The sequence below is a fragment of the Perognathus longimembris genome, chromosome 24 (assembly GCF_023159225.1).
Source record: "Perognathus longimembris pacificus isolate PPM17 chromosome 24, ASM2315922v1, whole genome shotgun sequence".
Classification (NCBI taxonomy): Eukaryota; Metazoa; Chordata; class Mammalia; order Rodentia; family Heteromyidae; genus Perognathus; species Perognathus longimembris.
Genome location: NC_063184.1, coordinates 15,462,516 through 15,488,641, shown reverse-complemented (window position 1 = coordinate 15,488,641; position 26,126 = coordinate 15,462,516). Strand labels below are relative to the sequence as shown.

Below are 26,126 nucleotides of genomic sequence, written 5' to 3'. Positions count from 1 at the left end.
TTGGTTTTGCTGGCTCCTAAGAGCCACATTACAGTCAAATGACTTTATTATAAGAAAGGCCAGTTTACACAAAAGTTAGGAGTCCTTTTTCTATGGTTTAAAATAGGTATGCACATTTTCTAATCTAGTTACTTAGATGTAGAAATGAAGTTTATGTTCCCATGAGGGTATGGTATTGTAGATATAAATGCGATGAACTCTACTTCTCTACTTGGACCTTTTTATAACTATAACTATATGTACATATATGTATATGAAACTATGATATATACAAGTATATATTTATACTTATATCCATAAGTGCAAGCAACCCACCTACACACACTTTAGTGGCTTGCTAATAAATAGATTAAGTCCAGATTCCACAGCCGAGTGCTCAAAGATACTTGGCTGGATGTAACAGTGGCACAAATAATTCAGAATAATATTATGCCTCTTGCTCTTCTTTCCACTCTCAGGATCATCTTATCATCATGAAATACCACTGTAGTTCAGCCATGCCATTTGCATTCCACATAGAAATATGGAGGCGGGCATATTTGTCAGGCCCCCTCTACGTACTATCCCAAAGACACCCCCCCCCCCGATTACTTTTGCTTATATATAAATTAGCCAGAATGTATTCATTTGGCCACCTGTAGCTACCAAGGAGGATAGTAAATATCATTTCCCATTGCTAACTAATTCTGCACTAAATCAAAAAATATAAAAATACAAAAGTGCATTAAAGCAGGAAAAAAATGGGAAAGATAGATATTGGTAAGGATCCAAAGAATTCAGCTAGGCTTTTCTGATCTATCTGAGTCTCCTTTTGATACATGTGCTGTTGGAAGCACTTTATAGCTCAGCCTGCAGACACTTGGCACTCCCTGAGATGCCCCTTTGCATCTTCCCCTCCCATTTTGCCCATATTCTGGAAGGCTGTTGCTCTTTCCCAGCTGCCTCTTACCTCTAACATCTGCTCAGCCCACAATTCTCAGCTGAGGCTTCTCAGCATCTGTAGCTGTAATTACCCACTCTTCTTTGTTCTTTTATCTCTCCTAACCCTTGTCATGCTTTAAACAAAATTAGCTACACACTTAATTTTTCATAACTTTTGTGACTTTCATCCCTCCACATTTGTCTAGTGTAATACATTGCACTTAATAAGTATTCCACACATATTTGTCGAATTTTATCCCAGACATAAAGACAACATGATAATAAGAGAAGGCCCTTTGTGCAAAATTTTACAAAGTTTCCCATTTCTGGGAAGAAACTAATTAGTTAAGATTTGTGAATAGCCTATCACTTTTAGTAGCCATTGGCCAATCTATAATTATTGGTTACTTCAGCCAAGAGTCTGCAATTAGCAGTTTGCTTTAAAATACTGAAGACACATTAACAGTCTTGACCTCTTGGAATGTGTGCGTTTGCTGTGCCCTCTGCTGAGAACAAATAATAAAAAAGGGAGGGAGAACAACAACAAAAAATCCTCTTTAGTTACCAGAGAACACCTGATAAATAGATGGTAATAGAGCTCCGGGGGTCACAGGGCAAGAAAGCTTGGGGAGGTCGTTCTTCTATGTCGGACACAGTGTTCTCAATGCACTTCTTCATGCTTTTATGTGATATTTTCTAAGCTACTTTTTCATGTTTGTAGAAACATTTCTAGATCCCAGTTATTCTGAAGGGCTATAATACCTTAACTTACAGTTACTGAATTTTAACATAGCTACTTCATTTCTTAAAATATGGCATTCTGAGTATCTCAACGATATTTAATTATTCAAGTTGTATTCATATATATAAATATTGAGATTTACATACTACCCTTTTTACAATTAGACTGTTACATAGAGAGTAGCTGTTTCCATAACTTATTTTAAACATCTGTCCATAGTATAAACCATCTTTGTGATCCACTGTAGGTGATATTTGAAGCCTTCTGAGATAGTTGATTTATTTTCAGGAAACTGAACAAAATTCCTTTCCTTTCAATGCCATGTCCAATATCTGGTCTTAAGGATTTTACAACTATATCTCTCTATCATATATTCTCTGTTTATCCTCTTGTAAGCTTTTAAGTCAAATACCTCTGGAGCTTCTATGTCTTAGCATTTGTAAGGACTCAGGATAAGTTGTAACAAACAGGCAGGAAGTAAAATTAGCAAATAATTTTGTAATATAAGGAGGGTTTAGTGAGTGTTGAGTGAAGGGATGTAGAAAACAATATAACACATATATTGAACTAGCAGGACTTGCAAAGGAAAGGAAAGATAGAGGAAATTGGGAGCACCTCCCAGGATGGAAAAATGCATGGCTGACAAGACGGAGCAGGTGTTCTAAAGCTTCTAAACATTTGGCAATTGTTAACTCTTTCTCTCTGGGTCTTCGAAGGTCTATCAGCTTTTCACTCTGGTTGTTGAAGCTCATCTCTGTCATCAACACAAATCATGCCTTCCCCATGTCTGATCTGAATGATTTCATTTGTCTTCTAACTGCCTCTAGATGTTTCCCATCCACTCTGTGTATGATTCTGCTGATATTCCCGGCGCTTTTGATCCACTAATTCTCCTGATGATGATAAACTTACCAACACTTCACAATTCCTGCAAAGAAAGTATATATTTAACATTTGAAACTTCTGGAGCAGGATCTTCTGATACCACTTACCAATGAGTACCTCTCGCTCCCCCATCAGCATTTATCCGCTTTTTTACCCACACATGTCTCTTGAGTGACTCCAACTTACCTAACTATGATCAACTATGCTAAGTAATTTCTCCTCCTTTTTGTGTCGGCATGCTTCACGGTCTAACACAGGAGTCTTCTATGAGACTTGTGCACAATTCCAGATGGATTCACTTATCATAAATTTCATATATTCTACCCATTTTGCTAATAATATTGCCTTAAATACATGTTTTTTCTAGAGTGCAGGTTATCTGAAACCCAGAGCCACAATATATAATTTTTTTGTTTATTGTGGTATCTGTCATAATGTAATGAACATATATATGTAGTGCAGGACCAAGTCAGATTTCCCAGTGTTGCTGCCATGATAGTGAGGCTTGGATCATTTGTTTTGGAGAGGGCTGAGCACCACACTACAGTGAGCATCATCTGTACTCTCTACTCACTAAATGCCATTGGCATCCCTCCCCTTTGTGACAACCAAAAATGGCTCCAAGTTCCCAAATGTCTTCAAAACACAGGAGTACCTCTAGTAGAGAATGACTAACATAAAATTAAAAGAATAAGGCGACTTGCAGCAGTTTGATATTTTGAGGGAAGTGGAGCAGAGTGTAGAAGACACAGTACATGTTGAACTGAGAAAGAATGTTGTGTGTGCTATATGGCAAGCCACAGAAAGCCATTATAAACTGAAGAGCATTCATGCATTTAAGGATAAAGACAAACATGATGGAAATATCCTTGGAGTACTAAAAGTTGTCATTTGAACTTGCTTTACTTTGAATCAGTTCATACTTAGAATATTATTTCAAACGATATCTTTTATTAATTGAATGCATCTATGTATCTATACATATACATTTAAAACTTTTAAAGTGTGAATGTGTTGCTGATGACCCAACCCAGGACCTCTCTGCATCCTGGGCAAGTACTCTACCACTGAGCCACACCCCCAGCCCAGACAACTATCTTAATTTCATGCTTTCTCAGTATCTTTGGGTGAGGAACTACCTTTCAGAAGTATATTTGAGAGAATGAGTTTGAGATTCTGTGAGCAAGTTATTGTAAAGTTATAACTTTGACCAATATCCATTATGATTATGCATGTCTTTGCCTTTTATAAATCAGGTTTTATCCATTTTCTATCTCCCAAGTGATACCTATACCAAACATATGCATAAATACATACATGCTATGTTTATGTGTACTATGTGCAGGGTCAGTAAGAAACAGGGACTTTATATCTTTCTGCCACTTGATTGTAAGTTCTTCCTTTTTTCCCCTTAATCACCACTTAGATGATGGCATTAATGCTTTATGGGTCTCATGCTACCACCCTAAATATAATGCATGATATTCTTTTCTCACAGCTGTATGTCAACCTCAGTGTAAACATGGAGAATGTATTGGGCCCAACAAGTGCAAGTGTCATCCTGGCTATGCTGGAAAAACCTGCAACCAAGGTAGGAAGATAAATGCAAATTATCTCAATCCTTGATTCTCGACATTTTTAAGTTTTACTTTCTCATTCCAGTCTAGCTATTTTCCTCAGATATGCGACCTGCCATTTTTCTGTTGATAATTTTGTAAAATGCCAAAGGACAGTGGAATGTTTGTATCCCCCTTTGTTCTCTGACACTAATTAAAAGGTGTTTTGAAGAGGAGCCTCGTTGAATCTGCAATGGTAAGGTTCTTACCATTCATCGGGCTTGTTCTTCCATGAAGGAGTTGGGTCCTCTTCAGCAACTTCAGACCTCAGTTTGTGCTCCCATTTAATACAGAACCCAGGGTATTTGACTTTAAATTTGGGGGTTGCTTCCAATAGGATGCCCATTGACAGTGTGCTTGAGTATTTTTCAATGAATAGTTAGTAATACTCCTTTGAGATTAACTTAAAAAAACATTGAAGAATCAACATCAGTTGCTTATATTAGCAACTACATCTGATACAGTGTCACAAGAATTTTATATGTATTATCTATCTTTAAAAGACTAGGCACTTGGCCTTATTATAAATAAGGCATAAATAATTTAAAAATTATTTTGCCATTTTCAGTTGAAGAGACCAAAGCTTTTGGTTAGTAAGTATCATGCTCAGTTTCACAGAAATAGTTGGTATAAAATCTGATATGTCAACTTAGATTTATTGTTTATGAAATAGCCTTTCTGTCATAATAGTTAGTGATATAGAAAATACAACTCAAGAGGTGACCCCTCACCCTTCCTAACAAGTCAAAATAATGTTACCCATGTATTTCAACTGTTAGGTGTAAAAAAGCTAGAAATAAAGAAAAGTTAGCTTAGATTTTACCAAACTTTAAAAATGTTGTGTATTGTTATTATAAAGGTGAAGATACAGGGGGTTACAGTTTCATAAGTCAGGTAACCAATTTTTTTTATAAAAATTAAAGTAATATTTCCTGTCTCTTTTAAATGTCAGATGATATGGATGATGTGAGATTGTCTCTCTCTCACACACACACACACACACACACACACACACACACACACGAGTTTCATTGTAACATTTCTACTCACATAAACAATGTATTCCAGTCAACTTCACCCTTTCTGTTACTTTCCCTACCCTGTTCCTCATTTTTTTATTAGCTTACATTAGTTATACCGAGAGGAATATCATGGTTACATTGCCCTATGTTTACAACATATTTCACCCTTTTATCACTCTCCATTCTTCCCTAACCTCCTTCTTAAAATAATTTCAAGAAGTTTTATTGTTCTGTTTTTATTCATACAAATAATCTACACGGATAATATTCATTCTAATTTACCATCTTCTCTAGCCTCCCCATTGGTATTTTAAGTATAAATAGTCACCAGATGAAATCTGTGCTACTCTAATGTGATATTCTTATCTGCTATTTTTGTGTTTGGCTTGGTTTTGGTGCTGGTGATTGAAGTCAAGGCCTTGTGCCTATTAGGCAAATGCTTTACTATTGAGCTACCGATCTAGTCTTTATTATCTGTTACTTTTTTATAACAGAGTTTCTCAGTTTTGTTCTATCATCATATCATCATAATCAATTATTTATTTATTTGTTGTTGATCCTGAACTCAGGACCTAAGCGTTGTCCCTTAGCCTTTTTGTGCTCAAGGATAGCATTCTGAGCCACAGTGCTACTTGAGGCTTTTTATGAGTAGTTTATTGGAGATAAAGAGTCTCATGGACTTTTTTTCTGTGTGTGCTGGCTGCAAACCATGATCCTCAGATCTCAGCCTCCTGTGTAACTGGCATTACAGACATGAGCCATTGGTGCCCAGCCAATTTTTTCCTATGCTCTTTTTAAACTTGGAATTAATCAATGTACATAGTAATCTCTGGAATAAGTAGTGTCTTATCATCTCAGTTTAATCTTCTAAAAAATCCATTTGATCTTTTTTTCCCCAACCAAGTATATTTTTCAAAGTGGTACATAAAAACCCTCAGAGGTTTCATTAATATGTTGACATTATAAAACCTTGATGTATTAATACCAGGAACTTACATTAAAAAGGCTATTAAAAGAAGTCACTTTTGAGGTTACAGAAAAACTTACTTAAATTTATTTATAGAAGCTAGATTTTTTTTCAAAAACAGTAAAATTACTTCTGGAACAAAGCTTCATCACTCAGCATATCTTCTTTTCAGGAAACCAGTTTACCCTGCTCTTCTTCCTGTAGCACATTCCTATTTTTCTATTAGGAAAGAAAATAGAATATTCCAAGTGAAAACCTTGCCTCCCAAACCCCTGTTCCTTAAGGAGAAGAGGGTTTTTTTTTTATTAGTAACCAAATGAAATTTAAAATCTGCACCAATATTAATAACACTGAAAATGTAACAACCCCAAGTTAGAGTGGACTCATGTATTTGAATCATCCATTACTTTGCTGTCCATACAAAATGAGCAATTGTGCCATGTTTCTGATAGGAAAGCCCATGCATCCATTCCTGGATTTCTGAAACCTATTCATGTGTAACCTTCACATGAAATATTCAGTGTTTGTGAAATGAATGATTTGTATCATGATGGTTGGTGCTAAATACCATTGGAACTTGAGAGGGTTCCATGGAACTTTCTGGTGTCAGAACTTTGGCAGTCTCTGAATTCATAGACTAGGGAGAACCCTGCCAGGCTGCGAGAGGCTCTGGTGAATGACTTGAGTGTGACATTACCTAGAGACCGCCACGAATGTAATTACAGCAAATTGTCCATGGCTGCTATATAACAAATGAAAGCAGACTGTTGTTGTTTTCTCTAGGCCCTTATGTTTTTAATAAAGTAGAAAACGTGCCTCGGAGATATGGGCAATCATACCGAATATGTTTTCTGCAGGATAGAAATGTCAAGGAGCTGTGAATTTGAAAGGATTTCCTAGAAGGGGAAATTAGCTTTTGATTAAAAATAGGTTTGGGTAGAAGGCAAGTATTTGCTAAGAATCTTGCTGCTAATTACTTTTAACTGCTAACTCTGGAGAAACGTACTTGGCAGAGTTAAACCACTTGAATAAATGACAAGTACTTATCCAGTACTTTGAATGCTGCCTGGGCACCACCAGAATAGAGGGGCAGGCTGCACTTGGGGCTGGCTTGATTCAATACCCTAGCCACAGGCTGAGGCTGCTCCTCTGGATTTTCTCTTCCCTGAGTCAGTTGTGGATTTGTTGTGTCAAGATCAGATATAAAGTCATAGCTTTGGACTGTATCTGTCAGGCACAGGATACCTTTCAAAGTAGATGAAGGTAGATGAAAAGTAGATGAAAATCTCTCTGACAGGATGGTTGGTAATCATTTGTTTCCTGCTTTACATTGTCTGATAATTTTATTTACCATCTCTACACATATAAATGTCTTCCCCATCCAAAAAGAAAAAGAGAAGGATACTATTATAGGTAATAATGTTTTTGTAACTTTTCCACTGGGGAATTGTTTGTAGCATGTAAATATATCATTGTGTATTTTTAGAAATAAACCAATCTTTTGAATTTGCCACATGTTTTACAATGATTTCTAAAGAAACAATTTATAAATATCAGTCACTAACATTTTCACATAGTTTGTTACATATGCTTCTTACATTTCATGTTTCTTTTTTTTAAATTTAATTTTATTGTCAAGGTAATGTACAGAGTGGTTACATCTACATACGTAAGGCAGTGAGTACATTTCTTGTCATAGTTGTTCTTATGCTTTCTTAGCTACTCATTCTAAGAGGACAATCAGTATCTTGTAGCATAGAATCAGACATTACATTTTGATGTACTCATCACATCCAAAATTTGACTGCTTTATTGGCACAACTTTAAGTTGTTTTTAACTCTGACAGTAGTTTCATGTACCTTTAACTTTCTGAAGATAAATGATTCCACCACAGAAACCAATATTTATTTGATTTGGGTATGTAGCTGGTTAATAAAAGAGAACATGACTGTCTCTTTGATCTCTACATTGAGTCTGATCCATCTTATAATAGCTTGGTAAACAATAATGGCAATAGTGAACACATTTTGTGTAAAGCTTCTGACTTAATTTTGTTCTCATTAAATATCACCTAAATGTGGCATACCTTCTGTTTAATGAAGACATAGGTGATCTATCATGCTACAACTTAAATAAAAATCAGAAACTTGTGGAAATTTTGCACTGTTATATGTTGTAACAATATAGGAAAAATATTAAGTTGCTCATTTAAGACTTTAATTTTCTTGAACATAGCAAGTTGATTGTAGTCAGTATTTGTATTCTTTTGTTTTCCTTTATGTTGCTGACTAAAGTCATGCTATAAAAGTGACCATCTCTGTTGTTTTTTGAAATCATATGAGAATGATGAACTATTAATGTATAATGTTCATGTAATGGAGCAGCAAGATGACTGTGTAAATTTTTAGGAAATTTATCATAAGGAAATTCAGAAACTATTTGTAATGTGTCTAAAGAGTTCTTTTAAAATCTATCAGCTTTATGTAATTGTTGAATATATACTTGTGAAGATTTTTAGGGCTAAAAATGACATCAGTTCAAAGTTGACTCTTATTACCTTCTTCCTGGTGTGAAGACGAACCCTTCTACCCAACTTCTTTTGACCAAGGCAGAGATCAGCCTGTTTTCCAACCCTTGGATCATCAAGCCACAAGTTTACCTTCAAGGGGTGAGCGTGCATTGTCTAGGTGGTCGCTCCTCCCACCTGCACCTGCACGGCTTCCTGCAGTTCCATTACTTCCTGCAAATGTTCTGAAGACTAGCCAAAGCGTTGCTGGCCTTCAGCCTGAGCATGTGAGGCAAATAGCACAAGTGGTTACCTAGTGCTGATTCTCTGTGCCCTGAAAAGCATGGAGCCTTTTCGCTTCTTTTACTGTGTCAAATATCACTTTTCTTCTCTGAGTTTTGAAACGTTATTCAAATATCAGGAGGCAAGATATGTAGAGGAAATCAGGAATTCCAAAGCAATTGAGATTGAGGATTTGATTCCTTTTGCTAGGTAGATGTTAGGCATAATTTAGTCCTCTTTTCCTTCTTCTGTCTGAGATGCATAAATTTATGGTTTTATCTAGATAGAAATTAACCACACTTTAGCTTCTTTCAGTATGCATTTTGTAATAAACCTTAACTTCTAGTTTGAAATTAGTTATTTGATGGTTGAGCAAGTCATTTAAAGTATTTGAATCTTAGCAAACCCCATGGTATCATAGGACAATAATTCCTGCCCCATTGGCTTGGAGCATTAGTCTCATAGTAGGATCACAAAAGTATTAATGTTTTCATTGTTCAGGAAAATGTTGTACAAAAGTAAGACAGTGGAATGATCTTACAGTTCTTTTAAGAGATTTTTACTTTCATACCCACTCATAGATTTAGGAATTTATAACTTACTTAGCTTATGTCATACTTGAAATAAAATAGAATTTTATTAATAATTATTTTCTCTACTCATAAGAAACTTGATATAGTTATACATGTTTGGCTCAAAGAATCAGAACAGTGGCATTAATTTCAGTATTTTATAAGTTATGCAAGCTATGGAAGTTGACATATTGCCATCTGTTTGTCCATTGTTGAGTCAGATAAAGTTTAAATCATTTTCTGAAGTATTGACAAGCATATGCATCAAAGAGAAAGAAAAGGCCAAGTGTATTAAACTTAATAAAAGACTGTCCTTAAAAATCCATTGGGTTATATCTTATACAGCAGATCTTCTCCCATTTTTTTTCAAGCTACTTTTCAGTGTTGGCATGCTAATAAAATTTCTGATCCTTTTTTCTCTCAAGAGTAATAATGCTATGCAGCTTGCATTTCTGTTGTAGAACAACTCCCTTCTTGCTATCTTCCTCTTGCCCCACCATGCCTGCCTCAACCAAGCTCCTGAATCTACCAATATGCTTATACTCCTGATGGTAAGGCTTCTTAAGAATACATATGTATACACATATGTGTATATACATGTATATGGATATATGCATTTGTATGTGCATATTCAAATAGTGAGAATTCAAAATACTTTGAATATTTATATCCAGTACTTAAACTATTTGAAAGTAAGTGGTTTACTTGGAAATTTCTGTCCTTTGATGTCAGATAGAATTTATTAGATGGATAGAATTTATTAGATGGATCATAGATTTTTTCCCTGATGATTTATGCTTTATTACGAACTCCCAGAAGGAGCAAGATTAAAGTAAATTGAAAATTGAAAAAATACTAAACTTTTATTTCCTATAAGGCCTCTGATCCACTTTTAAGATTTACTTGAGACAGTGTGTATTGAGGAAAATTTTAATAGTCTTTATTTACTTCTTATAAAATCATTTACTGTAATTTGGAAATGACATTTTTCAATTTCTGACTTAGTGTGCTCACAGCACATTGTTGCTAGGTTTATAGTACAATAAATTGTAGTAACAAGCATAGCATTTACCAAAAGCAGAACACCCTAATTCAATTTTATAAGCCTTTAGGTCAGGAAAATAGGTAACATAATTATAGAAATTGCAGGCAGTGAGGTTCCTTACCAGGATATCAAATGTGCATAATGTTTTGGAGTGCCCTATTTGAGAAAACGGATCACTGCGGGTCCTATTTTGTCACGGCTACAGTAGTCTTGGTAAAAGTCCTCGTGTGGTTTGTAGGAAGCACCTCTGTGACATAGATGGAGGCATGGTGGCATCACGGGGCTATCAATACCATGCATCTGTCAGGGAGTGTCATATAGTCCACCCACCACGTTCTCAAATTGCTTTCCATATGTTTGGATATTTAGGTGCCTATTTAATAACAGGTAAAATAGCCAACAAATCTCTACATGCACTCATTTTCCATATCATTTCATAAAGCAAGTCCTAGATCTTTTTTTTTCCCAATTATGACGGTTGTTTTTTAATCTCAGTTTCAAGACTCCTAACCCCAAAGTGCTTTTCCTGTGGGAGGGGCAGGATAGATTTGCATTAAAGCCAGTCTCTAAAACCACTGGCAGTCCCAGTCTGGATTCCCATAGCAATCCCAAAGGGCCCCTGGTTTTGGCTAATGTTGGAGCCAGATGGCAAATAAGCTGCCTCAAGTGGATGTCAGCTTTAGTCCACAGGATACAGTGTCTAAAGAGATTTCCACCAGTGTCAATACTCCTTGTTCCTAAGCTGCATTAAGTCATAAACATCTAACCAGTTCCCAGCAGAAGCCTCCAGAAATTTCTAGAACCTTCTAGAATAAGCTTAGGGATTTTTAAATTCAGACTTCAAAAAAATCCACTAGTATGCTTTAAAGGTTTACAATCTAATCTTTTTTTGTTTGATTCTACTCTATTGATACATTTTTTTTTGTTGCAAAGAAAATTTTAAAGCACAAAGCTTTTCTCTTATATTCAGATTTAAGTATTACTTACAATAGTATCAATCAGGGATTTATCAAAGCCAGGTATGACTGCAGGGCAATGTTAGTGATGATAATGAACTCTTCTGAGAAGATGAGATAGATTTCTCTGACTCACACTTTTAATAAGTAGTGCATACAGGGAGAGCAATTTGAGAATGAGGGAAAATTTCCACTCAGCCATTCCTCCTAGATTATTTACTTGACTTAACAAAGGAAGAAAACCATTTTTGGCTCTGCAATCTGCAACGCACCTTCTATAAGGAAAGTACTTTGAAATATTTAAAATAATTTTGTTTTGAAAAGCCTTGACTAAGTAAGGGACAATAGAGACTTGAAGAAAACATAAGGAACAATAAAAATATTTGCTTTAACCATTCCAGAATTCTTCCAGCTGGGGATTGGGTTATATTTGTCTTAAGGGTAGAAAAAAAAAAACTAGGTAGAAAGTGAATATGGTGTGAAAATATTCTTAGAGACATTCCTTATTTAGTGGTTTTAAAACATATTGAGACTAAATGATTTCCTGAAGTAAAATATGCAGATATTAAACCTGAACAAGTTAGGTTTAAATTTGATTATATTTGAAGACAACTTTTTAACTAGATATATTAGCTCCATTTCTTATTCATTGACATGGATTAATTGATAATTAAATTATGCTAATCAGGTACTTATGCTGGTATTTCTAGACAAAATAAACGTGGTCACATTTCTTTTTAATGAAGTCTATATTTTGGGCATTATTATTTCAATGTTTATATGTCATTCTGAATTTTATGTTCACTTGAGGCAGTGTTCAACTTGAGTTAGAAGCTTTTATGATGTGGAATCCAATAATCTATTTAATATTGATATTTAGGCCAATAAAAATAAACTATATAATGAGAGTGCATTATGTTTTGAACATTAGTGTTTCTACATTCCCACTTCAACTGCCAAACAAGTGAAAATAAATTGGAGGTTTCTTTTCCTAATTTATTTTGTATCTTGAATGCATATTAAAGCAATATGCTGAATTTTCATTTTTAATCTGAGATCAGTATAGAATCTCCAAAATTGTACAACAAAAATCCCACAATAGTGATTACTGTAATTTATATAGTTTATCCTCTGAAAAACATAGCCATCCTTTGAGATTATCAAGCCGTCTACTGTTTAAGATAGCTATATTGTGATGTAAAATGTACTCACATAATATTTCCTTTAAACAGACAGAAGACCTGAAAGTAAGATGATTATCAAAAACAGATCTTGCCAGGCACCAGTAGCTCACCCTGTAATCCTAGCTGTTCAGGAGGCTGGGATCTGAGGATCACAGTTCAAAGCCATTGTAGGCAAAAAAAGTCAGTGATACTTTTCAATTAACCACCAAAAAGCAGGAAGTGTGGAGGTGTGACTCAAGTGGTAGAGCACTAGCTTTGAGCAAAAGAAGCTCAGGGACTGTGCCTAGGGCTTGTCAAGCCCCAGACCCAGCACTGATGTGCGCGCACACACACACACACACACACACACACACACACACACACACACACACACACACACACACACACACTAGATCTATCAGTAAAACACAGTTGTCTTAGGATATTTGCAGTTAGAGAGATGATTAAGGATGAAGAGGCAGATTCATTATCCATCAGGGGACCTGTCCTAGCGGTCCTTTATGAATAGAAAATCACAAAGGTAACCGTGACATGTGGTCACTGACCATGTAGAGAACAGTCACAAGAGCACGAATAAGCTTTCTCTCACATAAATAATGGTTCCAGAAAAGTACTCAAACCACTTTTCTCCTTTATGTCTCCATATCAGGAAACATTTGAAATATTAGTGCTGAGGAGTTGTGATTTTTTTTTTTCTGCATCAACCCACATTCTTTTCAGATCTGAACGAATGTGGCCTGAAGCCCCGGCCGTGTAAGCACAGGTGCATGAACACCTTCGGCAGCTACAAGTGCTATTGTCTCAACGGATATATGCTTATGCCGGATGGCTCCTGCTCAAGTATGTCAAGAATCTTAACTGTTTTCTAAGGGCTTTGGGCTTGAATTCTAATGTGCTCTGGTAGCATGCCTTTGTGAAAGTGGCCTCTCAGGTCCACCCAAACAGGATGTGTGCATGTGTTCATAAGTGTGCCTAAGGAACTGAAATTCAGAAGAAGAGGTACCCATGTTAGATGTGTGACATTCTTTTACTAAGAGTGCCAATTTTAAATTGACTTGGAAATATGTTTAGAATAGAGATCACAAAAAGGAGGGTATTCCCTTAAGTGTTTCGCCAATGTGTTTATCCCTGTGTTCTACTTCTATGTAGAACTATTGTCGAGTGTATTTTCATAAGAAAGTAGACAGTTTTTCCTACTAACATAAGATGGACAGTATTCTACAACTCTCCTCATTTGATTGATGAACTAAGCTTGTGTTTTTATGATATTCAACAATTAGTGACTTAATTTTTATTTTATCAAATGACCAGTTAATGAGGTTGTTACAAAGTAAAAAAAAAATTTTAAAGATTGGTAAAGTGTCCTTACCACTGTACATCCATAACAAAGAAAATTTTGGAATAACGTGTTTAGCAGTGTATGGCAGGGACACAAAAATCCTGACATTGCAGCTCACTGGGCCATCTGCCCTCCAGAGATATTTAATGGGGGGGGGGGGGTTAAGGTACTTATTCGGATGTTTTGGTTAAGAACAGCACTTAGACTGAGTAATCTAGAAAAACATCTCGATTCTCTATTTTCCTTGGGCACTGCAAAAATTTCTAGATAATCTGTGTGAGTTCAAAGTCTTATGTGTGTCTTTTTAATTCTTCAAAGCATTCAAGGCATTCTCCACACAATGGTGGTGCTAAATGCCCTTAACCATTCTTGCAAATGAGGGGTCTTGCCCTTTGTCCATCTTTAAACAGTTAAAAAATTAATACCATATATTAATCATACCAAATATTGGATTTCATTATATTTCATATACGTAAACATAGATGCACGCGTATAATTTCTTTGTCATAGTCTCCCCCCCACCACACTCCTGCTGATCCCCTTCCATTTTCCCTCTTTTTAGAATGTTGGTCAATGGAGGCCTCTTTCATTGTTACTGGTTCTGGACAAGGGGGACACGTAGTTATTTAAGTTACAGATTGTTCCCTGCCCCTCTGAGTCAGCCTGTCACTCTCTTCCCAGGTGCACTAACGTGCTCCATGGCAAACTGTCAGTATGGCTGTGATGTGGTGAAAGGACAAGTCCGATGCCAGTGCCCGTCCCCTGGCCTGCAGCTGGCCCCTGACGGCAGGACCTGTGTGGGTAAGCTGAATCAAGCCTTTCTGTCGACGGTCTCTATAGGATAAAAGAAGACAGTGGAAAGTTGAAGGGGAAAAGACACTTCCTTACACCAGCTGCCCAGACCTCTCTGCAGAGGACCTTTGTGAATGGTCCAGAGGAACCTTGTTTCCTCAGAAATGGTGGACAGGAGGAAACTTCAGGGAGAGCGAACCACATGTGCCAAGGCATCAAAATGCAACAAAGCACAATGGTTAGGAAGGCCCAGCATTTCTAGAATGTCAGAGGCAAGGAGGAACAATGAAGGAGCCAGGCTGAAGAAGAGATAGATGGGGCCAAATTATATGTTACACCGCAGGGTTTGGATTTATTTCCCAGGAAATTAAGATGATAGCATAGACTGTGGCTAAGTCTGTTACAGTGTCAAACCTGGCTCTGCTATATGTAGATAAGTAACTTTAGTTAGACAAGGGAATTTCTTACCTTTGAGTTTACATCTCTTTATTTAGCATCATGCTGTACAGAAGCATTTGGGGGTTTTTTGGCTTTTTTGTTCTTTTTGCCAGTCCTGGGGCTTGAACTCAGAGCCTGAGCACTGTCCCTGGCTTCTTTTTGCTCAAGGCTAGCACTCGGCCAACTTGAGCCACAGCGCCCCTTCTGGCTTTTTCTATATACATGGTGCAGAGGAATTGAACCCAGGGCTTCATGTATATGAGGCAAGCGCTTTACTCCTAGGCCATATTCCCAGCCCTTGTACAGAACCATTTTGAGTATTGGATGAAGCCATGTCTTCAGAGAATAGCACAGTAAGTAGCATGTGATCCATACAACATGGAGGTACTCTGTAATCAAGAGAGTTTACTGAGCGGCTTCTAGCTTCCAGACACTTCACTAAATACTGGGTATACAATAATAGATAAAGCAGATCTTAATGAAACTGACATTCTAGGCATTGATTAGGCAAAAGAATTAAAAATTGGATAAATTATAGTCAGTCCTAAATGATAAGAATTAAAAATTGGATAAATTATAGTCAGTCCTAAATGATAAAGCAATAAGAAAATAAACCCATAGAAAGGGTCTGTTTTAGAAAGGAGTGGTCAAGGAAAGCCCTAAAGTGAGATTTCTGCCATTACTCATGTGGAGAGGCTACCATGAGGTGAAAATATTGCTGATCACTGCAATAAGAAAAAAGTTGGCCTGGGTACGGATTTTTTAAAATTCATTTTGTTTTGTTTTTAAGATAGACTCTCAGTAGCCCAGGCTGGCTTTGAACTCTTGAAACTTCTGACTCAGCCTAGAGTGTTAGGGTTACAAATGTCCCCGTCACACATGGCCTGTGTGAGGTGTGAAAAGAAATGTCACTTAATTGAAGAGCACAAGTGGATGATATCTTGAGACACAAACCAGAGGAGACAGAGATGAGGAATATTTATTGTAGGTCTTCCAAAATGACATAGGGATAAATATAAGTTTAATTTAAAAAGTGAGTTGAAACAGTTGAAAGGTGTCAGTCATAATAATGACTTCATGTTGTAATGCAATTATTTTGATAGTTCGGTAACAAATGCTTTGGAGTGGGTAAGACTGGCAGCATAAAGACCAGTGTGGAGATTCTTCCAACAATGTGATGCTGGGAATTGTGGCTTAGAAATAGGGTTATGGCAGTACAAGAAATATATCCAATGCCTAATGTATGAAACTGTAACCTCTCTAATTCAGTTTGATAATAAAAAATATATATATATAAAGAGAAATAAGGTTATGGCTGTGGTTTGACGGGTTCTGATAATTGTTGAGAAGTAGAGTTAACTGGACTTGATTTGTGAGTTGAGGGAAAGAGGTTTTCAAGGACGACTCCTGTTTCTAGATGAAGCCTTTGCTTCAACTGTGTAGACACAGTGTGGTATGCTCTAATACCAGGTCTGAGAAATAGCAGTTGGCATTAGGAGGATGCAGAAATTTGGAGATGTGAAATTTGTGTTTGCTTATGAGCTACTGTGTGTCGGGTACAAGTGGCTGTCAGTTATTTGTCTTAAACCAACACTGTCTGAACATGCCCTCGTGCTTCATAAGATGCAATTAACTTTCATTTCTAGATGTTGATGAATGTGCTACAGGGAAAGTCTCCTGCCCCAGATTTAGGCAGTGTGTCAACACTTTTGGAAGTTACATCTGCAAGTGTCATAAAGGCTTCGACCTCATGTACATCGGAGGCAAATACCAATGTCACGGTAGAGAAACTCAATCATAGCTTTGTGTTGTTTGTTTTCCCATTGCCAGAATGACTCTGAGCCTCAGTGATAGTTGGGGTGTCAGGGATGGGGGAAGGGCATGAGCAAAAAATTAAGACTAACCAACCAATGTCCAGGTAGGTCTAGATACAAGTGTATTTCTGTTCTTTATCTTCTGTTTATCTGCTTGATTTATGTGGATTCTTGCATTGGGAAAAATTGTTTTTGATCATGTGTGTTTTTCATGTCATCACTCATTTCTTAATGAAATCATTCCTTCTCCTACCTCCGAATACAGATGTAGATGAATGCTCTCTTGGTCAGCATCAGTGCAGCAGTTTTGCTCAATGTTACAACATACATGGATCCTACCAGTGTAAATGTAAAGATGGCTATGAAGGCGATGGATGGAACTGTGTGTGTAAGTAACACTTCTTCCCAGAAAGAAATGCAGAATTACATAAATGCCATCGCTGAGGAAGATAAAGAACATATTACTTGGGCTGGGAATATGGCCTAGTGATAGAGTGCTTACCTCATATAAATGAAGCCCTGGGTTTGATTCCGCAGCACCACATATATAGAAAAAACCAAAAGTGGCGCTGTGGCTCAAGAGGTAGAGTGCTAGCTTTGAGGAAGAAAAAGCCAGGGACAGTGCTCAGGCTCTGAGTTCAAGCCCCAAGACTGCCCCCCCCCCCCAAAAAGCAAATGTACTACTTATCAAAGAAGTAGTACATTCTAAAGCTCTTAGTCTATATTTTCTAAAAACAGCAGAATCACTTGCTAAGGTATTTTTTTCAATTGAAGTCTCAATAATGCATTCTAATCTTAAAATTATAAAATTTCTTGACTCTCAGTTGCTACCTTTAGCAGGAAAAGCATGGTGGAGTCCTCCTTGAGAAATAAATATCTGTTTGTTATTAGCATTACATTATGATGCTAATCTGAATATAGTCTACATTTTTGTTCTTCCATTCTGTACTTTTCTACTATTGAAAAAGAATGCCAATATAAATTTTCTTTACATTCAAGACTGTTTTGCTTAAATTTTCATAAGCTATGTGTTGAGTGGTCGGTTAGATGACATGGAAAAAAAATACACATTAAGATGAAAGCTTAGCAAAACCCAAGGCGTACATTTCACATAGCACTAGATAATTTTTAAAATTTCCTGAGTAACATATTTACTGAAAACAATGGGGCATAAAACCATTTGGATTAAAGGGGTTTATGAAGGGTCATAGCTCTCCTCAGCCTGGGGTATATCATTCCAGGAAGATTAAATATTGATGCTTTTTGGTGAAGATTACCAAGGGGAAAAAATTCCACAGATGGTTATCATAACCTCTGAAATTTTCTGTTTAGAGAGCAGTTGTATAAATTAGTATGAGGAAAGAAAAGCCAACTATTAAAAAAAGAGTCAAACTGTTTTTACATGAATTTACTAGCTATATGAAGCATAGGTATGAAAAGGATTAGTCTTTGGAGAATGCTGGACACAATTTTATAACATGTATAGCATAGGTAAACTTCACTCTGTACATTTCTTATATTGGAAAGAACTTGTAATGTCTGTGCAGTTTTCAAAAACCTTATTGATGTTTGTTATCACTGTACAAATATTTAAAACATTTCATACTTCAATAATAATACATACTCCTTATAGAATTCGTAGTATGTTTTTGCACATGTTGAGTTTCTCACCCGAGCATTTGTTATTAGGAAAATTACGGGATCAACAGTAGGTGATAATCTAAATATGAGAGGACCAGTTGGCATGAGGTCTTTGTGTGTGCGTGTGTGTGTGTGCATTTTATAGTTTGATGTCTTTTTAGACAAAAATGGTTGTATACTAACTTACGTCTATGGATTCTTTCAGATATCCCCAGAGTCATGATTGAACCATCAGGTCCAATGCATGTACCGAAGGGAAATGATACGGGTTTAAAGGGTGATGGAGGACACACTAATTGGATTCCTGATGTTGGAAGTTCTAGGTGGCCACCGAAGACACCATATATTCCTCCTGTCATTACCAGCAGGCCCACTTCTAAACCAACAACAAGACCTACACCAAAGCCAACTCGACAACCTACTCCACCCCCACCACCACCACCCTTCCCCACAGAGTTCCTAACACCTCCACCTCCACCTCCACCAACCCCGGAAAGGCCATCCACCAGAGTGACAACCATAATGCCAACTACCAGTACATCAAGAGGGATCACAGTGGACAACAGGATCCAAACAGATCCTCAGAAACCCAGAGGGGATGTGTTCAGTAAGTTACATGAATGTTACTATGTCTTTTGAATAGGCTCTTGGTGGTTCCATTTCAATCACAAGCCTTGCCTTAAATAAGAATCAAATAAATAAAAAGAAAAAGCGGGATAGGTGATAGATCTCTACTGAGAAATATTATAGAGAGTTATGTAAAGAAACCATGCAATTGAAGTAGGAAGGGATGTATAGAAATAGAAAGGCTGGGAAGTGGAGATCTGGCTTAAGTACCAGCCTTGAGCAAAAAAGCCAGATAAGAGTGTGGGGCTTTGAGTTCAAACCCCAGTACAGGTATATGCATGGATTTGTTTGTACATGTGTACACACACACACACACACACACACACAGAGAGAGAGAGAGAGAGAGAGAGAGAGAGAGAGAGAGAGAGAGAGAGAAGAAAAAAAGGAAGGAATTAAAGAAGGAAGGAAGGGAAGATCGAAAGACAAATAGAAGTCATCATAGGCTAGTCCAATAAGGGAATTATTCTAATAGATTTACTTGAAAATTCTTAAGAGGTGAGGAATTTACTATTTAACTATTTTGTGTATATGCTCTTCTTGGGGACTTGAACTCATTGCCTGGGCACTGTCTCTGAACTTCTGTGCTCAAGGCTAGTGCTTTACCACTTGAGTCACAGTTCCACTTACGGCTTAAAACATTTTTTTGGGTTGTTAATTGGAGATAAGAGTCTCATGGACTTTACTGCTTGAACTAGCTTCAAACCATGACCTTCAGATCTCAGCCACCTGAGTAGCTGGGATTGAAAGTGTGAGCTACCAGTGTCTAGCTTAATTTTCAATCTAATGTTCATTCAGTGAACTTTTTTGGTAGTACTGAGTTTTGAACTGCCTATGCTTGCCAGGCTCTTTAGTCACAACCCCAGTCCTTTCCTCTTTGGTTATTTTTAAAATAAGGTCTCGCATTTATGCCTGAGATGACCTTGAACTGTAGTCCTCTTGAACTCTACCTCCTGAGTAGCTAGGATTACAGATATGAGCCACCAGACCCAGCATCAGCGAATATTTTTTCACTATCTATTAGTACTTAAAGAAGGCATTGGTCTCTCAGAGATAAAACAGAAAAGGTTATGGTGTGGTAAGAAAAACAGTCACCTAGGAAATACCTGGAACTCTGTTAACAAATGAGATTCCTGTAAGACATTAAGAGAGTGGAGAGAAGGGATATCCAGTCAGCCTTTGGGTGTGGATTATTCAGGGGAGGGGAGACTTCCTGATAAGAGGAAAGGGTGGTGAGGAAAAGGAGGCCTTGTTAATGAAGATATATAAAGAAAAATGTAAATTGCTGTTTGCATGTATAGAACCCTCAGTGTTTTTCCCCCCTTTAAGCATTTCTCCGCTAAAAGAGAGATAAAGATTCTCTGATTCTGTTATGGTCACATACATTTTTGGAAATCAGTATATTTTAAGGATATTAGTAGAGATTTCATATGTGTATATATGTTATTTTTGAAATTATTACTGTAATTTCCTTTTCTTGCCTGCCTGTGCTGCCTTTTTCTCTACTCTTTACAACTTTCTTTTAGGAATCATATTATATGATTTTTATTTGTGCATTAAATAAATATAGTATTCACATTATTTTTGTTGTCTTCCAAGTCATAATGATTTGGCAATTTAATGTAAAAAGGCATTCTAACATAAATAATACATTTCTTATTGTTTGGTTAAATATTTGTCTTTAAAAGCCTCTCCATTATTCCTATCCATTCCTACACATAGATGAATTTCAGATAATGAGAAGAATAAATGTAAGGAGCTGCAGAGTTCCCATGATTCTGAAGGGCACTTGATGTGAGAGCATGTGATCTTAAAGACATGCCTGGGAGAGGATTAGCTTGGTACTGGGCCAAGGCTGTTGCATGCCACAGATAGTGGTGCTGCCTTTAGACGTGCCTGCCAGAAGTGAAATCCCACTCTCACTTCATCTGCAGCTATAGCTGCTCATTAAGTTGAGCACACAAAGAACTATTTGGGACACTTCTTGACTTGTTATCTTGTGGTTATAGCATGCATTCTGAATAAGGGAAGGGTTCTAACTTTTTAATTCAGAAAAACATGACTAGTCTGCATGCACAGTGAATAGAAAAAAAGGAACCTAACACTATTTCACCTCAACTCTCCTAATTCATTGAAGATTTTCTTTTCTTTCTTTCTTTTTTTTTTTTGCCAGTCCTGGGCCTTGGACTCAGGGGCTGTTCCTGGCTTCTTTTTGCTCAAGGCTAGTATACTACCACTTGAGCCACAGCGCCACTTCTGGCCGTTTGCTATATATGTGGTGCTGAGGAATTGAACCCAGGGCTTCATGTATAGAAGGCAAGCACTCATGCCACTAGGCCATATTCCCAGCCCCTCATTGAAGATTTTCTTTAGATAACTTCTTAAGATACCCTTATTCTTCACAACTATCAGATCTCAGGAAAGAGCTTGCCTGTCTTTGTTTCATAAGTGTTTAGAATTATGTCTATAATTTAATAGGCTCCTCTAAAGAGCCCTGTATAATAGAGTTTCATTTTTTCACATTGAAAGATGTTTTTCAGTAGAAAGGCCTGTTAAATAGAGTTTTTCTTTATTATGTGTGTTGTACTTTGAGAAAAGACTTAAAGATATTTTAAAAGAAAACATAGAAAAGCCAGAATCAGGGAGATGTAAAATACAACAATGTGCCTATGCATATATTCACCTGAACCACACAGAACAGAAGAAATGTGTCACCAGCTTTACAGTTACTATATTATTATAGCACATGAGAATGTGTTGAAATTCCAAGAACCATGCCATAAGAAGAAAAAATATTTCCTTTTCACTGATTTGTACTTTGCTACATGATCAATGGAGTTTTCTTCCCTCTTCCCTCCTAAAGAGTTTGTTGTCTCTAGCTAGTTTGGTTCTGTGGTCTCTTATTTCTGATTCTCGGTGGTGATGAGTGAAAAGATTGTTTCTGCTGAGGGGTGAAAAGATTGTTTCTGCTGAGGGGTGAAAAGGTCTACAAACTAGTTTGTTCTCTTGTAAACAGCAAGGCCTACAGAGACTCTGAGGAGATGCTTGACATCTCCGTGAAGATTGCATTTCTGCTAGTGTTTTGAAGGAGCGAATTGTTATTGCCTCTAGGTCAGGATCTGCTGCTATGAATTCTGAAAGTTCTCAAGATTCATATTGATTTATATTTTAATTGCATTCTATGGTGTATGACAAAGAAAAATAGAATTCTGTCCAGAGTTCTTGTTGAACATGATGAAAGTCAGAAAGCAGATTTAAATTGCATCCTCATTTGCCTATAAAGTTATAATGTAAAAGTGTTGTATTTGGTGAATGTTACTGAATTTTCCTATGCCTTTGTTTCCTCATTTGCCAATCCTGAATCATTATGTAGTATACCCCAGTGGGTACTATATGAATTGGATGGAAAGGTACATGGAAATTGTTACCTTGACATATGACTTAATACTGATTACCTTTTGAACTAATGAAATTCAAGTCATTTGTATGGCAATGAGAGCATTTCCTAATTCAGAATAACTAGCTTTAGGTTGTATTCTAGTTCTGAAGGTACCATATATATGTGTATGTATATAGATAGTTAGGTAGCTAGCTAGCTAGCTAGATGATAGATAGATGATAGATAGATAGATAGATAGATAGATAGATAGATAGATAGATAGATATTGGAGGTAATGGGGTTTGAACTTAGGGCTCATGCTTGCTAGGAAGGCACTCTACCACATGAGTTAATGAGTTACACTCCAAGCCCTTAAGCATTCTTTTATTTTCTGATGCTTTTTATTATGGCTCATTACCATTTTAATACTAGTTTTGGATAAACAGAACTTTTTTTTTTTTTTTTTTTTGGCCAGTCCTGGGGCTTGGACTCAGGGCCTGAGCACTGTCCCTGGCTTATTCCCGCTCAAGGCTAGCACTCTGCCACTTGAGCCACATCACCGCTTCTGGCCGTTTTCTGCATATGTGGTGCTGGGGAATCGAACCTAGGGCCTCGTGTATCCGAGGCAGGCACTCTTGCCACTAGGCTATATCCCCAGCCCCGATAAACAGAACTTTTGGAGTCAAATTGACTTGCAAGAGAGAGCTATTAAATGAGCAGAGAAAATAAATATGGAGAGTGTTGACTTGACATCTGTCTGCAGGTATCCACTCAGTCCTAGCATGACTAACCCTCAGGGCTCCCTTTAGTCTTCCTGAACTAGAAAAGTTGTTCTCTGCACATCCTATTCTCCTGGGAGTTTGCTAGGCAGTGCCATGGGGTTGTTCTAAGAGTTTATAGGAGATATATACAATACATAAAGGAGCAAGAGGTGTGTCACAAAGATCAGGCTTGTGACTGAGTAACGATGTCTGTGTTCCACCTTTCATCAGAGATTTGATTCTCTTTCCAGTTATTATGACTCCCAGGCAGGGTCTTTTGAACTCTGCAGATCCTTTCTATGGATGGAAATAAAGGTAACAAGATCTTACTCCCGAGCGGCTCAGGAAACCTTTTCCCATTGTTAGTGATCAATACATGGCTAAGAACTTTCTCTAATGCAGTTAAAGAAATCACAGAAGCTCATTTCTTAGTCTTTTTATTTTCTTCTGCAAAAGTTCTAAATCTGAAGGGAGAGAAAGGGGAGGGAGAGGAGAAGGGAGATACTGTCTCATAAAAGCCATCGTTCATCCTTACCCTTCAGTCTGTAGTCTCTTAAAAAATCTCTAGGTTTTTTCCACCTTTTAAGAGCCATTGAAATGTAAAGATAATTCCATATGGACCTTTTTCTTTTTCTAAGCCTAGAAGGCATTTAGGAAAATGTTATCTGTAACCTTTTAGCCCAACAACAAATGCCAGAACTAGCCTGGATAATGTCATAGGAACAATCTTAGAATAGTAACTGAATTTTCAAAACTACCCTTAATAAATAATGCTTACAATTTGCTATCACTACTCTTTGCAAGCATTTTAGCAGTGGGAGGTATATTGGTAATATTTACATTACTTCTCTGTTCTGTGCTTACTTTTAAAGTCTACTGGGTAAAAACAGACCCATGTTTTAAACCCACTGCCTGCATGCTTTAAGACCTGCCCACTCTCTTTTATTTAGTCATGTAGATAATTGAGAGGTGTGATAGACATGATTGAAACATTGACCAATAGCAGAAAAATGCTGAGAAAATTTTGAAAGTATAACATGCTGTGTGTGTGTGTGTGTGTGTGTGTGTGTGTGTGTGTGTGTGTGTACTATGCTAGTACTGGGGCTTGAACTCTTAGATTTTTTTTCAATACTGGCACTCTGCCACTTGAGCCACTTCCAGCTTTTTGGTGGTTAGTTGGAGTTAAAAGTCTTGAACCACAACCCTCGTATCTCAGCCTCCTGGGTAGCTAGGATTACAAGTGTGAGCCACTGACACCTATCTTCCACATTCTTTATTTTGTTCATTTTAGTCACAAATGCCCTATGAGACCCACGTTCCTCTTCTTCCTATCCACTCTCCATGCTGCAGAAGAACAATAATTTTCACACGCATACCTGATCTTGTCAGGCTTCTGTTAAAGCCCCTCAGAGGTTGCCTGTTTCTGAGAGGATAGTACAACACCTCAGCACATCTCTAAAGGCCTCTGCGCATCTCCAATTTCATTTGGTGTACTTCTCCCTTGCTGCCGCTTCTCCTGTTAAGTTCTGCGGTGACACTGATGGCTGTTTTTTCATTCTCCCAGGCCCTAGCTCACAGTAACTCATCTTTGATATGTCAGTGTAAGCAATAATATTTCACAGAAGATTTTCAACATCTATCCTCTCAGGACTAGCTGAGCCAGTCCCCCACTCCTCACCCCCACAACTGAGTAGTGCCTTCTACTTCTTCTTCTTAAGGCATCACTATCTGAAGAAATTGGGACGTGTCTGTTTGCCTCTAGAATGTAGATCCTGTGAAGTGAAAGGTGTCGTTGTTGTTTTACGAGCTTTTGGCCTTGCTTGCTTCATCCTAGTTGCTGCTGGTTTTTTAAATTTTTATTTATTGTTATCATCAAGGTGATGTACAGAGGGGTCATAATTATCTAAGTCAGCTAGCAAGTTGTTTCCGTTTTTGACTGATTGTACAACTGAAGTGGGTGAAATGCAGGGAGGGAAGTATCGGACTTGCATCATTAGCATTGTATTTCGCTGTGTGTGTGTGTGTGTGTGTGTGTGTGTGTGTGTGTGTGTGTTCACCTTGAACTCTCGGCCTGGGCCCTGTCCTTTAGCTTTCTTCCTCAATGCTGTTATTCTACCACTTCAACCACACTTCCACTTCTGGCCCTTTGGTGGTTAATTGGTGGTAAGAGTCTCATAGACTTTCCTGCCAGGGCTAGCTTCAAACCTCACCCCTTAAATCTCTGCCTCCTAAGTGGCTAGGATTACAAGCATGAACCACCAACGTCCAGCTGCTCTTATTCTTTTTTGAATCTCTAAAATTAGACCTGCTGAATCCTAAGAATTAACAATCCAACTATAGAAATATCAAATACAGGGGCTGGGAATAAGGCCTAGTGGCAAGAGAGCTCGCCTCGTATACATGAAGCCCTGGGTTCGATTCTCCAGCACCACATATCTAGAAAACGGCCAGAAGTGGCGCTGTGGCCAAAAAAAAAAAAAAAAAAAAAGAAATATCAAATACATTTTAATATGTGTATTGTACATTTAAATTTACTTTTAGCCAAAAATATGAAGTAGAGAATAACTAGAGAAATGATAGAGCAGTGTCTCTCAAAGTATTTTCTTTTCCCTTGCCTTTTTGGTATTAGGGACTTAATC

General features: G+C 37.3%; 1 protein-coding gene across 4 annotated transcripts in view; it reads left to right on the top strand.

Annotated features, from left to right (window-relative positions):
- Nucleotides 1–26,126, top strand: part of Npnt (nephronectin) — a 61,383-nt gene that overhangs the window by 20,161 nt on the left and 15,096 nt on the right. For 2 of the 4 annotated variants that reach the window (XM_048333788.1, XM_048333787.1), the window contains 7 exons: nt 4,047–4,139; nt 8,730–8,822; nt 13,420–13,539; nt 14,720–14,839; nt 16,915–17,049; nt 17,348–17,470; nt 18,929–19,330. In XM_048333788.1, coding sequence (XP_048189745.1) covers nt 4,047–4,139; nt 8,730–8,822; nt 13,420–13,539; nt 14,720–14,839; nt 16,915–17,049; nt 17,348–17,470; nt 18,929–19,330 — 1,086 coding nt within the window. The remainder of the gene's footprint in view (nt 1–4,046; nt 4,140–8,729; nt 8,823–13,419; nt 13,540–14,719; nt 14,840–16,914; nt 17,050–17,347; nt 17,471–18,928; nt 19,331–26,126) is intronic. The other 2 variants (XM_048333790.1, XM_048333789.1) reach the window with 1 other exon arrangement.